Source organism: Echinops telfairi, unplaced genomic scaffold (genome assembly GCF_000313985.2).
Source record: "Echinops telfairi isolate 266 unplaced genomic scaffold, ASM31398v2 ScPeMD7_7475;HRSCAF=8513, whole genome shotgun sequence".
Classification (NCBI taxonomy): Eukaryota; Metazoa; Chordata; class Mammalia; order Afrosoricida; family Tenrecidae; genus Echinops; species Echinops telfairi.
The window spans coordinates 7797744-7814910 of record NW_022111379.1 but is presented as its reverse complement, the minus strand read 5'-3'; the positions used below and the strand labels follow the sequence as shown (position 1 = coordinate 7814910).

Sequence of the window (17167 nt, the reverse complement as noted above, 5' to 3'; positions counted from 1 at the left end):
AATAAGCAAAACATATATAAAGTTCTGGCAACTAATAACAAAAATAGAAATCACTCAATCATAAAATGGGCAAAGGACTTGAACAGACATTTTGCCAAAAAGAACAAATGGCTCCCAAACAGAGAAAAAGATGATCAGTATTACTAGCCATTAGAAGGTTTGCAACCCCAAACCTACAAGAAGATACCAATTTATTCCCACTACAGAAGTTGGGAGTAAAAAACAAAATAACAAGTGTTGGCAAGGATCTGGGGAAACTGGACCCCTTACCCATTCTTGTGAGAATGCAAAATGGTTCGGCATCTGTGGAAAAGTGTTCATCCAAACACGTAAAATAGAACTACCAAATTACTCAGGATTCCTAGGAGACTTGAAAGTAGAACCTCAAACCAATGTCCACTGCACGCTATTCACAATGTCCAAAAGGTGGAAAAATCCTAAATGCTCATCAATAGATGAATGAATTGACAAAGTCAGGCACATACATAAACACGACTCACCACATAAACACCTAACACTCAGTCTTGACCCATGCTATAGCATGGATGGCACTTGAAGACAGTATGCTGAGTGAAAGAAGTCTATCACAAAAAGACAAATATATGACCTCACTTATATAAAAAGACAAGAAGTACATATATAGAAATCAAATTTTATCAGTGGTTACCAAAGGTGAGAGAGGGGAAGAAGGGGTTAACAGTGTTGGAAAAAATCACATTAAGGGTAGGGTTGCACAGCTGATTATTGAAACAGCAACCAATAAATTGTACACCTGTAAAAAGTTGAACTGGCATTATGTGATATATTTACAACTCTAAAAAGAGAATTGTTGAACACTTCAAGCAAGTAATACCATCTCCAGAGTGCTAGAATAATCCAGGAGTCCTGCAAAAGGAGATACCTACACTTTATCCTGGATTGTAAGCTATAGGACTAATGTTTTCAGTTGCTAGCAGGGCACTGAGTACTTTTTTTAATCTGAAAAGGGGGCAGAAAGACAAATAAGTTTGGGAGCCTGTGGTTTAAAGGTTTAAGGTCATGGTTTTATGGGCTATCCCAGTTAAATGGTCTAATAGCATGCTATGTGCTTCAGTTCTAGCTATTTCATTTCCTGGTGCTTTGGATCTTAAAAGTTTCCATGTAGCCATCCAAGGCACAGCAATTGTCTCTATTTGCCTGAAACACTGGAGGAAGGACGAGGAGGAGGAAATAGAATGTGTGGCTGGGTGCCTCCGTGAACAACGATCTCCTTTCCCATGAGACTAGAAGAACCAAGTGGTGCCTGGCTACCTCTGCTGAACATTTTGATGAAAGATTCCTCAGAAAAATCCTGACCAATTGGGGAGTGGGGAGGGATACAGAAGAGAGTATCAAATTCTCAAGGATTTCAGATTTTCAGAAACCATGTAGGGTGAGTGAACCCCTGAAACTATTGCCTTGAGCTATCTTTACACTTTAAATCAGAAATATTTTCTGTTGTCATCTTAACACTGACAACAGTTTAGCTAACTAGGAAAACAAGTCTGCCTTGAGTATTCCTCTCAGGACTATCTAAACGAAATCACTGCCATGGACTCGATGCTGACTCATAGTAACCCCAGAGGAGAGGGGAGGACTGCCCTGTGGGTTTCTAAAGACTAACTCCTCACAGAAGTAGAAGCCTCATCTTTCTCCCGAGAGGTGAAATTTTAAATTGCTCACCTTGTGGTGAGCAGCCCAACAAGTAAACACTGTGCCACCAGGGGTCCAAGGGAGAAAGATGAGGTTTTCTACTCCTGCAAAGATGGACAGGGTGGCTATAGGACAGGCTATAGAACTGATTCAATGGTAGTGAGATATAAAATCAAAGCTCTGGTGGCCCCAAGAGTAAGGGGGCCTTGCTAACGACAAGGTAAGGGGTTCAAACACACCAGCCACTCCTAAAAAGCAAGATAAAGATAAAGATGTTCAGTTTCAGAAATTAAAAGGCGCAGTGCTGGTCCACCCTATAGTACCACTGTGAGTCATAATGTGCTAGATGGCAGTGGGCTTGGATTCTTTGGTGACTGCTATTTATTTAAGATTGTGGTAATTGCGTAACTTCATGCCAGCTTGAAGATGTATAAAGGTGTAGGGGTGGAGTTCAACATGTCAATGAGATTAAAGCCTTGGGGGTATAGCCTCCTCATAAGGAGGGCCCTCGGAACCTCCTCTCCTCTCTCTGCCTTCACCTGCCTGCTTGCTGGTCACTCTGAGGGCTGCCAGAGCCTGTCATGTTCCCACTGACCTTAGATCCATGCAACTTTGCACCCACTGGCCTGTGATCTTTCTGCATTCTGCATCACTTGTGTGTGCATGAAGCTGAAGAGGGACTTATGGACTAGTATTGGATTTATGGACTTGAGTTGGGCTGGGCTGGGAGGTTTTCTTGATGTATCATTACTTCTTGATATGAAGCTCATGGGTAGCACGGGATTTGTTTCTCTAGTCAACCCTTCCTAACACAAGGAGCAAATTAACAACAACAATTCGAGATCGGACAGGAACTTCAGGGGACAGTGAGTTGATATTCGTGAGGAAGGAACAAGAGAGAGTGAGAATGGCTGCATACCTGGAACAACGTCATCAGTGTCACTGAACTGTACAGGGAGAAACTGCTGAGTTAGTGTAGGCCTTGCTGTGTACACTCTCAACAACAAAACTAATAAAATTTAAAGAATAAAAAAGAGATACTTGACCTACACAGTAGTTATAAACTTCTCTTGAGTTTTTGTAGCTTCTGATTTCAATTTCTCAAATTATAATAAATGCCACAGGTACAAATGAAAAATCACAACCTTGTAGGCATGACAAACTCTGAAGGCCATAAAAAGGCCATCATAGTCCAACTATAGGGTAATTACAAAAATCTGAGTTACTTACAAGTGAAATCAAGGTTTTTAGATATATGAATGATAACTGAGCTCACCATAAGAGAAATATAAAACAAAATTCAATGGATTTATTCTCACTTTGATCCTTTTAAAATATGTCTTATTTTTTATTATTTTCTGCTTTTGAATTAAGGTTTTACTGTGGGGTTTTGGGGGCATATTTTTCTTTATATGAAATCCAGGATCACTAAAGCTATAGAGACAGTAACTGGGTTAATAGTTTCTTAGCTAAGAAGATGGATTGTATGAAGAACTGGGCATCAGGATTGGAGGTAGACTTACTATTAACAACCTTCAATCTGCAGATGACCCCACCTTGCTGGCTGAAAGTGAGGACTTGAAGCACTTGCTGGTGAGCATCAAGGACTGCAGCTCCAGTATGGATTGCAACGCAATGTAAACACGATCAGAGTCCTCACAACTGGCCAGTAAGTAACATCATGGTAACTGGAGAAAAGGTTGAAGTTATCACAGATTTTGTCATGATTAGATCCATAATAAATGCTCATGGAAGCAGCAGTCAACAGATCGAACGCCACCTTGCACTGGGTAAATCTGCTGCAAAAGACCTCTTTAAAGCATTGAGAAGCAAGGGAAGTACTCTAAGGATTATGGTGAACCTGACCCAAGTCATGGCACTTTGGATGTGAAAGGTGGACACTGGAAAGGAAGACTGAAGAAGAATTGCTGCATTTAAACTATGGTACTGGCAAAGAATACTGAAAGTACCATGAACTGCTCCCCACCCCAAAAAAATCTGTGCAGAAGAAGCACAGCCAGAATGCTCCTTAGAGGCAAGGATGGTGAGACTCTGTCCCACATACGTTGGACACGGGTCAAAAGAGACCCGTCCCTGGAGAAGGACGTCATGCTTGGTAAAGTAGCAAGGTAACGAAAGAGAGGAAGACCTTTGGCAAGATGGATTGAAACAGTGGCTGCATTAATGGGCTCAAATGTAAGAACAATGATGAGGATGGCACAGGACCAGGCGATGTTTTGTTCTTTTGTACATAAGGTCCTATGAGTCAGAAGCGACTAGACGGCACCTACTAACAGGGTTATGGAAGAAGAGGTTGGAGGGAAATGAGGAACTGATAACAATGATCTAAAATTGATTGTGGGATGATTACACAACTTTTTAATATGTTTAAACCATGAAACTACATACTATGTGAATTATATGCTAATAAAACCATTTTTAAAATTTTTAATTCAATGGAATACCATGTCACCTGTACAAGTATCAAAGAATTCGATGATGTGCTGTTAAAGGTTTAGCATCTGGCTGCCACCATAAGACCAACACGTCTCACAGAGAGCTGCTCCTCAGCATAACAGTGGAAATAAGACGACACATGACGTACCTCTGTGCCGTATGAGGTGGGGGGGGCCAGTCCCCCAACACTAATCATGGGTTCAGTAAGCACAATTGTACGGTTGAGATATATAAGTATTATATTAAAGTCGAGAGCATGAGCCATGGGAGAGAGTGTCAAACAATGGAGTCAGACACAATACATGGTAGCACTGCTCACCTCAGCCCCACTTGGTGGTCCACGGGAGAGAGGGGGAAGGAAAGGGGGACACAGGGAAAGGGAAACAGGGGAGGAGAGGGAGCAGAGAGAGGCCAGGAAGGGAGAGTGAGGGGGAGAGACCAGCGAGAGAGGCCTCTATTGCTAACCCAGGCTTATATACCTTTTGGGGCGTGCAAGCCCACTAGTTACAGGTAAAGACATACGTCACAGGAAGGGGTTGCATTATAGGTTCTACGGCAATGAGGGGGTGGTCTAGGGACATACACGTCAATATAAAGAGGAGGGATTGGGGTATACGTGACAAGATGGGTGGATCCTAGATTTAGGATGGCAGCTTAATTTTGACTTGTTCTCTGGATCTCCATAGGAATCATTATCAGTAGGGTGTGAACTCCCCCTACAGGAACCAAATCAATGACTGCAAGCCTGTCCATTGTCCGTAACAGCAGGGAGCAAGGCCCACTGCCATTTGGCAACTGATCGCCCTCAGGGAGGATGCCTGCAAGCATCTGACCTCCTCACACAACTCTGGACAAGACCCAAAGGGCACCCCTGAATCAAACCATAAAATTGCCCTGAATCTGGACCCACAGAGAACCCCTGGGCCTGACCCACAGAGAACCTCTGAACCGGACCCCACAGATTAGCGTCAAATTTAGCCAATCACAGCCAATCTGGAGACCCATGAGCAATAAGTAAATGTCTGTTATTGGGACCATTAAGATTTTGAAATTGGGGTCGTGGGGAGGAGACGAGCCAGTCAGGGGGCAGTGTAGCAATGATGAAACATACAACTTTCCTCTAGTTCCTAAATACTATCATGATCCTAATTTTACCTTACAAATCTGGCTAGACCAGAGGATGTATACTTGTATACTGGTACAGATAGGAATTGGAAACACAGGGAATCCAGGACGAATGATCCCCTCAGGACCAGTGGTGAGAGTGGCGATACTGGGAGGGTGGAGGGAAGGTGGGTGGAAAGGGGGAACCAATTACAAAGATCTAAATGTGACCTCCTCCCTGGGGGACGGACAGAAAAGTAGGTGAAGGGAGAAGTCAGACAGGGCAAGATATGACAAAATAATAATTTATAAATTATCAAGGGTTCATGAGGGAGGGGGAAGCAGGGAGGGAGGGCAAAAAATAAGGAGCTGATGCCAGGGGCTTAGGTGGAGAGCAAATGTTTTGAAAATAATGAGGGCAACGAGTGTACAAATGTGCTTGACACATGGATGGATGGATGGATGGATGGATGGATGGGATGGATGGATGGATGGATGGATGGATGGATGGATGGATGGATTGTGATAAAATTGTATGAGCCCCCAATAAAATGATTTCAAAAAATAATAATAAATAAATTTTAAAATTGTTACATTCTCACAATAAAAGTTAACGCAGGAAATGTGGAGGGAACGGAATCCTTTTGTTGTTAGTGGAATATTAACTGCCACAAACTGCACAGCAGACATTGTTGTTGACCCAACAGCCTACTTTTCTTTTTAGCAATGTGATCTCGTACCTTGCAAGCCTCATAATCCTTCCGGATATAGTGGAGATGGATCAGCCAGTTCTGCTTCTCCAAAATAGGGAACTCTGTAGCTGGAGCACAGGACAAAACAAGCAACACAGTCATTGTTACAGTTTCCCCAACACCACTGTCTTTGTGTCTAAGCGAATAATAAGCATCCTGCAGTCTCACCATAAATGTTCTGCCCTGGGGTCAAGAATGTATTATGGAATACCAAAAATGTATAAACTGTTAAAACTAAGTGGCTCCTGTCTTGCTATTACACACTGAAGATATGCTTTACGTGGAGTTTATGTGTCTTATAATTTCAGGTTCTCAACATTATAATTTCAGCTGAATGGAAATAAAAACAAAACAAAAACTATCCAGTGTCCTTTATCTCTTCTTCCTCCCCTTCTCCTCAATTTGATTATAGAAAATAAGGAGGCATTATTTAGCACATTTTAATATACAGGGGCTTCAAAAAGTTTGTGGAAAAATTGAATAAAAAAACTTGGAGTTTTTCCACAAGCTTTTTGAAGCCCCTCCATGTATGTTTGAGATACTCACTGATTTTTAAACATGTTAAGGAGAGGCTAGCTAGAGCAGGGAGAAAAGAAAATGAGATGTAATTCTTTTTTTGGTGTTCCAGAACCTTAGGAGAACCAACCAAAAGAAAATCTGAAGACTTATATGTCCATAATATGACAGGAGGAAACAAAACTCAAAAGGTTAATGCTGCCTGAACACAAATTTTAAGAAATAATGTTGCTCCCTCTTTCCCTAGAACTTATAGAATTGTAGATTTTGGTAAAATCAGATTATGACAGAGAGTACAGGTATGATGTGAGATGTCATAAGGAAAAAGTTATTTCAAGGTCATGACCTTCAGTAACAAACACTCATTGCCATCAAATCAACTCTGACTCAGGGACTCTCTATAGTTTCTAACACATTCAGTCTTTTGTCTTTTTTTTACATTCAGTCTTTATGGGAGCAGGTAGTCCCATTTTTCTTCCTCAGAACAATTGGTAGGTTTGAACCACTAACCTATGTGGTCAGCAACTCAATGCATAGCCCTCAGCACCCCCAGAGCTCCTTCCCGTATGTCCAAATTCTCATAGTGCAACATCTTCCAGTCAGCAGGGGCTTATTCTGGGATTCTTCTCAGAATTCCCTTCCTTCCATCCCCCAACCCACCACTATCCACTGAAGCACAAGGGGAGTCGGCAGCGAACACCTTTTAGTCTACAATATGGCTAAATATCTTTGTTTTGACATGTATAAAGCACAATGTTCAAGGCTTGGTTGTTATTAAAATTTCACAATAAAGATGAGTTAGATTTTGTTTCCTGAATGAAGGATTAAAAAGAGAGAGAGAGAGTAATCTTTACAAAAGCTCATAAAATACAACCCTCGGGTGAGAAGTAGGAAAGGGAGCCCAAACTGAAGTGATAAAGGTCACAACACTCTTGGAGGTGTAGACAGTGTCTGAAAGCTAGAAATCAAACAAGCTTCATCCAAGACTTAGGAGGCCATTCTGGGCCCTATAGTGGTTCTAGTGCAGCTATGTGATCTTGGGAAACTGAGTGTAAAACAGAGACTCATTCATTGAAAACATATTTACTGACTGCCTACCACGTGTCCGGCACTGTCCGAAGCACTGATGATAGATACAGCAGTATGGAAACTGATTCCCATGAAATTTACAGTCAGTGTGTGGAAAAGGTGGAGCAGGGGTGCTGGCAAAAGGACAGACATGTAGCAGAATAATATGCTATGTCTGTGTACTTATGAATGATATTTTTTGGGGGGAAAAAACAAAGCAGGGAAGAGGGACGTGAGGTGGGGGGGTTGGGGGGTAGATGTCAGTTTTAAAAGGAAGTAAGGGAATAAATACCTATCCTCACAGTGTGATGAATGAATGACTTTATAAGAGGTTCAAACAAGGGGTTAGTCTCTAAATTCTCTAGAAAGCGGCAACAAGAAAAAGATGAATTACCAACTAAAAATGGGGACAACATGAACAGTTTACAAAAGAAGTTATTTAGATGGCCCACAGACATGAAAAAATGCTCATCAACCAAGAGATGCAAATCAAAATGAGGTATTTCCTCACCCCAACACTGACAGCAAATTAAAACAAAGAACAGGAAATAGCAAACACTGGAGAAGGTGTGGAGCGATTGGGATCTCCTACATTGCTGGCAGTACTGCAATGTAGTGTTATGTGGCTTCCTTAAACAACTGGGACTAGAGATACCACACAACCCAGTATCTTTAGACTTGGTACATACCCTGAAGCAAGAGAAAAGACAGCATGGATAGATAATATGCACACCAACATCCATCACACTGGTGGGCACGTATCACAGTAGCAAGAAGAGTGGAAACAGCCTACATGCCTATCCGTGGAAGAATGGCTAAACAAACCTGGGTACAGGCATGCAATGGAATACCATACGGGGTTAAAGAATAATGATGAAATTAACTCTTCCATCCCTGATGTGGATGGACTTGAAGAATAGTATGCAGGGTGAAATTAATCACAAAAGGACAAACACCTTATGAGACTACTGTTTAGAAGGGAAAAAAATTTCAGAAAAGGCTTGCACACCCAGAGGCAGGAGTGGGAGAGCACGAGAAGGCTGGAGAAGGAAGGGGCAGAGGGTAGACAGATGCTGACTTGAGGGAAGGGAAAGGCTATCTGACAAGAGAGAAAGGGGCAAAAACAAATGACAGAAGCAATGCAGGGCAAGCCATTGGGAAGTCTGAGAGATTACTGAGTAGAAAACGATGAGGTAGCCTGTAAACCCTCACTTAATTCCCAAGAAAATGTTTAAAAAGGAAAAAAGTGAGAGGTTCAGAGTGGCTGTACATATTAAGCCCATATTAACCTAACTACTGTAATGTTTATTATCATCATCAGTATGATTTCAAAATTCTGGATACAGTAGAAACCTCTTGGTTTTATGAATTCTGCATGTATAGAGTTTTACCTGTGTATCTATAAGTTGAATATCTTATTTTCCAAAGCATCGCTTACTCCAACTCCACTTGCCAACAAGGATACTACTGGTCCTTACATGCTTTTGCAGACTTTATGAGAAGTACCTATTTCAAAGATCCTCCCCCAAGAAGGCTTCAAAAAGTTCGTGGAAAATGGAATTAAATGATCTTGGAATTTGTCCACGAACTTTCTGAAGCCCTTGCATACATGAAGCAGCCAGAAAGCCAAGGTGACTGGAGGTCCAGTGCCACACTTCAGGGGCCTGTATTACCACAGAGGTCAGGTAGCCTGCTGAGATGAGGCCAAGGTTACGCCTTCAGCTGACTGAACAAGAGCCCCTTCGTTTCTCCAGCAGGCACACAGCCCCTCCCACCATGACCAAGGTAATGGGGCGGAAGGCTGGCCACCTGGCAACAACCTTCCTTTTGCCCCATCTCTTCTCCTCCCAAAATTCTACGCCTTTGTGACATCCCTTCACCTGCTTTTCCCTTCCCAGGAGAGACGAGACTTGGATTCCTACATAAGGCCACAGCTGGGTAAGTGTGAGCCTGCAAGGACTATGCGTCTGGGGTACTCCGCACCCTACGAAAGGACCCTACTTCAAGTCCCACAGTGAGCTTGGACTAATCTTAGGATATAGCCCTACCTAGCTCTGTGATGGATAAGCAGAAATTTTTAAAAAATCATTTTATTGGGGGCTCATACAACTCATCACAACTCATACAACTCATCATTTTATTGGGGGCTCATACAACTCACCCATATATACATCAATTGTCAAGCACATTTGTACTTATGTTGCCATCATTCTCAAGGATAAGCAGAAATTTACTGTGATTCGACACCAGCTAAAAATGGTTCTAAAATGATTAAGACTTTGATAAGTACAAGAGAAGCCATCTTTGCCAAAAGATCTCCTAGCAGGCATACAGCAGAAGCGCTCGCACATGCATGTACAGTACACAAATGTTGATAAAGAATTCAGATCTCGATACAACCCCGACATTCTATAAGACCCAGGGCAAGATATTTAACTTTCTTGAGCCTTCATTCTTCACTCCACCCCTACAATTTTTACTGGAAAAATGATAAAAATTTTCAAAGTGAACAATCGATAAATGTCAATTTCTTCATGCCAGGTTGAAATTATAACACATTTACTTCAATACAATAATACATACTTGAGATGTCCATAGTACAAGAAATTTTGAAAAGAATATAAATGTACCAATATACTAGTGTATACGCCGAGTTTTTTTCTGCACATTTTTAGTGCAGTTTTTGTAGTAAAACTAGGTGCCTCAGCTGATATTTGGGTCGGCTTATACTCGAGTATATATACAGAGTAAGACATTTTTAATTCTGAGTGCTGTATCTGTCAGGCCTAACCAGAAACAGAGAAGTCTCTTGAGGGTTTAAAATGGAGGAACTTTATGCAGTGAGCAAGTGGTGAAAGAAATGAGATATGACAGGAAACAGTGAGGTAACCCAGAGGTCAACATGGACATAGGCCATTACCTGCTCTGGGCTAGAAGGACAAATGGAGGAGACCTGCTATACCAGCGGTTCTCAACCTGTGGGTCATGACCCCTTTGGGAGTCGAACGACCTTTTCACAGGGTTCACCCTATTCATAACAGTAGCAAAATTACAGTTATGAAGCAGCTACGAAAATAATTTTATGGTTGGGGGGTCACCACAACATGAACTGTATTAACGGGTCATGACATTTGGAAGGTTGAGAACCACTGTGCTATACCTTGAGGAGGCGGAAAACAAGGCAGCCTGACCACTAGGAGCAGGAGGAACAAAAGAGATGTGGCCAGAGATGGCCACCCAGCCCCTGGACTCTCCTCAGCACAAAGAGGAAGGGGAAATGCCTTGGCTGCTCCATCCTCTGGCTCTTTCATATCCTGCCAGTTCCTCCCACTCAGCAACCCAATCAGCAACTGTTGACATAGAGCCTGAGAAGGGAGGGGGCCTGGGAGACTCAGCTCCTCACAATACCAAGCAGAGACGGGAAGAGAGTACAATCGGCAAATCCTATTGGATGGACAGAAAACATCTACTCTGTTCATGGGCATAAATGATGATGAAGGAAGAGACAAGATTAAAATGACCTTAGAATACAATTGCTCTTATCCAGTTGTCCTAGGTTATTTTAAATTACTTTACTTCCTCAAACTAAAAATTAATAATTAAATATATCTGATCCTTTTTTCTGCTGTATGGCTCAGTGGGCTAAGCATTGGGCTGTTAGTTTATTGTGCCAACCTGGCTGATAAACACATGTGGGGTTAATTGAAGGGTGGAGGGATAAATGGGTGGTGAGCCTCGACTTTCTAGTTCTCTGGTCTCTTGCTTTGTGATGGTCGCACCAGGGTGAACTGCTGCTCAAGAGGGTTTGTTTCTGAGACAGTAAATCTTTACAGGAGCAGATCAGTCTTCGTGCTCTAACAGAGCCGCTGGTGGGTTTGAGCTCTGCCAACCTTGCAGTGAGCAGCCCAATGTTTCCCCAACAGCACTGCCCAGGTTACTGACCGTATATACTCATGGATAAGCTAAGTTTTTCAGCACGTTTTTAACGCCGTTTTTGTGGTAAAATTAGGTGCTTCAGCTGACATTCAGGCCGTCTTATACTAGAGTATATATGGTATTCTAATCAGCAGTGTCCCACTCCTGACTGTACATCTGAATCTTAGGTGGATCCTCTTACAAAGACAAATGTTGCGCCTATCAATTTAATTAGTGAAGGTGATGTAAAAGTGCCCCATCTCACATCCCAGCCCCAAATCAATGACATTCACTACCACGGTAGAAATTGTGACGTTAGGTAACTTTATCAAAGATGCAGTGAAAATTCATGTAGACAGTGTTGAAATATACACCTACATTACCTTTAACGCTTTAAATTTGTGCCCAAAACTTAAGTGAAAAAAAAGTCAGTAGCATGCACCTATAAAATCACTACCAAGAACTAAACATGCATTTACATAAACATATACATATGCATAAGTATGTATACATAGATATGGTGCTAATTGCAAACAGTTTGAATCCATTCAGGCTGCTAACCACAAGGTCAGCAATTTGAAACCACCAGCTGCTCCACAGGATAAAGATGAGGTTTGTTACTCCTGTAAAGATTGACAGTCTCGGAAATCCACAGGCGCCGTTTCACTGTCCTACAGGGTCGCACTGGGTTGGAATCCACTCGACTGAGCAGCTCCATAGGAGAGCGAGCTGACAAGCTGCTCCTAGAGAAACTAAAGAAAATCCTTTGGGGGAAGTTCTACCCCATCACTGGGGGTCTTTGAACAGTGGAAATGGACATGACAGTCCCTCACAACAACATATAAATGGATACATCTCATTGCCACTGCCATCAAGTCACTGCCCACTCTGGCTTTCTGAAGCTGTAGATCTTCAAGGGAACAGACAGCCTCATCTTTCTCTCTAGGAGCTGCTGGTGGTTTCAAAGTGCTGACCTTGTGGTTAGCAGCTGAATGAGTAAATTAATTCACTATGCTACCAGGGCTCCATACATTCATAAATGAAATTGTCCTAAAGAGTATAGGAATTTCAGCATACAGTACAGTATGTTCAGAATATCTACAATTAAAATATTCTCAATTTCCAAAATCTATTAAAATGAATGAGTTTTTAAAATGCTTTTAATTTTAACAATATATAGCAGATACCAATAAATTTACTACTGTTATATCACTCTAAAATGATCTTAGTGTTCCTTATTATGAGAGTAAAAATCTAATTTCTTATAGCTGAATATTTAGCATTTTCCATTCATACTAATATGAACATCAGACATTTACGATCTTACTTGTTTTGTGACTATCAATTCCTGCAGGTCTAATGGCTGGGTTACAAGGTCAGCTAAGGGTTTCCTGTTTACTTTTAGAATATAACGTTTAAAAAATAATCATGCTAAATGTACTGTACCAAAAATACATCAATCAAAATATAGAAGGCTTTATTGCCACTGTTTATTAACACTCAGGTTTTTAAAAGCTCTAATGTTTATAAGATAATGAATTAGTGAACCCAAGAGAAATCTGTATAAACACACACATACAGTGAAACTGCTATACAGACCTTTTTTCGGGCGAGATTTTTGAGATTCAACAGATCCAGGAAACTGAGTTCTCTGAAATGACAGAAGTCTGTGTTAAAGCACTGTAGACCTGGCTAGCTCACAGCAGCATTCAAATATCTAAGATAATTAGTAGCTCATGAAAGATGCAATTAAGCTATGACCTGTACAGAGGTACACGGCACTATTCTGAAGATTACTTAAAAGCCAAACGTCCAAGTAGAACTTTTGCTAACCAAGGTATTTCCAATGTAGACTATGATGGGGAAAAGAATGTGGCATCAGGATTATAGGGAGACTTGCTCACCACCCGAGTTATGCAGACGACACAAGCTAATTTGTTCAAAGAAATGAAGACCCGAAGTGCTTAATGATGGCAACAACAGGCTACAGACTTCAGTATGGATTACATGTCAACATACAGAAAACGATAATCCTCCCGGTGGGGCCAATAAGAAACATCATGATCAACAGAGGAAAGATTCAAGTTGTCGAGAATTTCCCTTGAACAAGATCCACAATCAGTGTCCATGGAAGCATCAAGCAAGAAATTAAATGATGTTGTTTATTTCACTGGATAAATCTGCTGTCCAAATGGGAAAAGCTAAGATGTCTATTTCAGAACAAAGGTGCGCCTCATCCAAGCTACGGTATTTTCAATGGCCTCCTAAGCACGTGAAAGCTGGACAATGAATATTGAATATATCCATGCCTGCCAGAACCAACCTAATCTGCTTCAGAAGAAGGACAGCTAGAAAGCTCCTCAGAAGCAAGGATGGCGAGACTTCCTCTCACCTAGTAGGAGGGGCCAGGCCCTGGAGAAGGACAGCATGCTTGGCAAAATAGGAAAGTCTGTAACAAGAGGAAGACTGAGATGGACTGAGACAGTGGCTACAAACATGGGTTCAACATAGCAACAATTTTGAGAATGGCCCAGGCCTAGGCAGTGTTTCATTCTGTTATACACAGGATCACTATGGGTCATAACCAACCCCAATCTTTGTAGAAAATCGTCAGATGGATTTGGTACAACCACTTAATAGAACTCTAGCCATGGAACTCTGCAAATAAAGTACCTGTGACTCACTAAGGAAATTGAACAACTTGCTGCTAAGGAAAATAAGGTTCATGGAACCTGTGATGAATGAGGCAATTAAATCAACTTAACCGGGCCATGATTGTCATGGCTTGGCTGTTATGTAGTGATGCAGTTACCCTCTATTTTATGTATGTCTCCACGCCTATCCCCTTTGGAAATAAGCTATGGTTCCACGTGGGAGTGAACCCATTTGGTAAGGAATCTCATTTGGGAGTGAGTTGTGCATTATGTTAATGAGACAGCATTAGGGTGCTATGTATCTGGAGTCACCCCCATACCAGATATCACAGCTCACCACCTTTACCCAAGTTACCACCCTTCACACCCTTGCAAAGTCTTGCAAGGACTGCCTTGGGGTTATGGTCTGCATCCAGTATAGGTAAATGAAAGCTCAGGCAAAGATTGGGAACTTTGCATCTTGCATTTGGGACATCACCATCTGACTTCCAGTTCTTAGAACTTGAGCCATTGCCGGACCCGAAGATTTGGGTTCATTGGCAACCACATCATGAGACAAGATGTCTCCAGCCTGAGACCTGACTTGTCAGTCTCCACAACTGTGTGACCCATTCTTTGAAAAGCATTTACAAGTTCTGCAGGTTGCAGCAAATTGGGAACCTGAAGACAGGAAGGAGAGTGCTTAAGGGAGGGAGAGAAGTGGATGTTAAAGATGACGGAGTGGTCCAACAGTTCAGAAAAGTTGGGCATTTGGGGCAGCTTTTACCTTCCAAGACCCATCTCTGTGCTGTCCCTTCTAAAAATAATTATTCATGCAGTCTCCTATGTAAGCAAACGCAATGGCTAAAAACATCCAGAAGTAATGAGAAACACCACTCCTTAAATTCTGTTTAAAAAAACAAAACAAAACACAGCTATCAAGTTGATTCCCCTTCAAAGCGACCCTATACAGTTTTGGAAGCTATCCACCTTTATACTATTCCGAACGTATTACGAACCAAACAATCATGTTTAATTGCTGAACAGAAAAACTACCCAAAAATAACAACAAAACTGAACAACTGTGGCATAAACTTGCAGAGGGCAACTGGAAATAACGCATTCAATAGATGTTTTATTTATTCTAATTTTATAAATTAACTTACTGTATATTCTCAAGTATAAGCCAACCCGAATATCAGGTGAGGCACCTAATTTTACCACAAAAACTGCATTAAAAATGTGCTGAAAAACTCGGCTTATACATAAGTATATATGGTAAATAATCCTTTAGACTTTGTTTAACCACTAAAGGAACCCTAGCAGAATATATAACTTCCAAGCAGGGGGTGGGCTGAAGAAGGGCGTGGGACAAGGCACAAAAAACAGTTCTAAGTACTTGACATGTAGAAAGTCACTTCATCCTCAAAAGAACCCCGTGAAGCTGATGTTATCATTGCTTCCATTTGACAAATGAATTGAAGCCTGAGAAATTAATTAATTTTCCCCCAGCTCAATCAATTTATAAGTAGTCATGCTAGGACTTGGATCCTGGCAATCTCACTCTGTGTTTTACCTACTATGTATCTGCTCTCCCCACAGGGCCCTCTAAACCTAGAGCTCTTCCTAACCCAAAATATCGATTTGATTATGCCATTCTTCCCTGACAATTCTTGCCTGTCTTCCCATTGCCTAAGAATATTTTCACACGCTAGGCCTACAAAACACTGTTCCCTGCGGTGCTTTGCTCCAATTACTGGAGAAAAAGTACTGAATCATATCAAATCAAATCTTAGGAAGGAAAAATTGTAACCTTTTGATACTTAAAACTCTGTTCTTATATCGGTGGGGTTTTTTTTCCAGCATACACTTACCATAGGACCCAGAACTCCACCCCTAGGTATTCTACAAGTGAGATGAACACGCGTTCACTGAAAGACCAGAGCAACATTATGTAACAACATACTCAATGCCATGGAGACAATGCTGACTCACAGCGACCCCCTGTGGGTTTCCAAGACTGTAACTGTTATGGGAGTGGAAAGCGTAGCCCTTGCTGAGCTGCTGCTGGTGGTTTCCAACTGCTGACTGCATCGATCTCCACCACCAGGGCTCCTATTGTAACAACACAGATGAACTTCAGGAACACGCTAAGGGAAATGCAGCTGTGAATTTAAGGAATCTTGTATGATTTCAATATACAAAACTTCTAGAGACCCTAAAGGAATCCCTGGGAGGCAGAACTGGTTAACCAAAAGGTTAATGGGTTTCTGTCCAATCATTTCAGAGTGCAGGCAAAATTTTTTTTTTTTTTTTAGAGTGAGACAGGGAGAAAGTGAGTAACTGAGTGAGACAGGGAGAAAGTGAGGCAGTGAGTGAGTGAGAGTGAGAGTGAGAGTGAGGCAGTGAGTGAGTGAGTGTGTCAGTGAATGAGAGTGAGACAGGGAGAAAGTGAGGGAGTGAGTCAGTGAGAGGGAGACAGTGAGCAAGTGAGTGAGAGAGAGAGAGTAAGTGAGTGAGTGAGCAAGTGAGATAGTAAGAGAGTGAGCGAGTGAGACAGTGAGTGCGTGAGAGAGAGAAACAGTGAGTGAGGCAGAGAGCAAGTGAGTGAGAGAGAGAGAGGCACTGAGTGAGTGAGAGTGAGAGAGTGTGTCAGTGAATGAGAGTGAGACAGGGAGAAAGTAAGTGAGTGGGACAGGTAGTGAGTTAGACAGTGAGAGAGTGAGGCAGTGAGTGAGTGAGTCAATGAGCTAGTGAGTCAGTAAGAGTGAGCAAGTGAAACAGTGAGTGAGAGTGAGGCAGTGAGCGAGTGAGAGTGTGTGTCAGTGAATGAGAGTGAGACAGGGAGTGAGTTAGAGAGTGAGAACAGTGAGTGAGTGAGAGAGTGTCTGTGAATGAGAGACAGGGAGAAAGTGAGGCAGTGAGTAAGAGAGTGAGCGAGTGAAATAGTGAGTGAGAGTGAGGCAGTGAGAAAGTGGGACAGGGAGTGAGGCAGTGAGCAAGTGAGAGTGAAGCAGTGAGTGAGTGAGACGGAGTGAGTGAGTGAGAGTG

The 17167-nt window shown here is 42.0% G+C and overlaps 1 protein-coding gene across 3 annotated transcripts in view; it reads right to left on the bottom strand.

The window, feature by feature from the left end:
• BBS4 (Bardet-Biedl syndrome 4) overlaps window positions 1-17167 on the bottom strand; it is a 51405-nt gene that overhangs the window by 31402 nt on the left and 2836 nt on the right. For 2 of the 3 annotated variants that reach the window (XM_004712019.3, XM_045285779.1), the window contains exons 2-3: window positions 13083-13134; window positions 5973-6052 (exon numbers count right to left, since the gene is read on the bottom strand). In XM_004712019.3, the coding sequence (XP_004712076.1) occupies window positions 5973-6052; window positions 13083-13134 (132 nt within the window). Of the gene's footprint in view, window positions 1-3227; window positions 3360-5972; window positions 6053-13082; window positions 13135-17167 lie in introns of those variants that run through there. The other variant, XM_045285778.1, reaches the window with a different exon arrangement.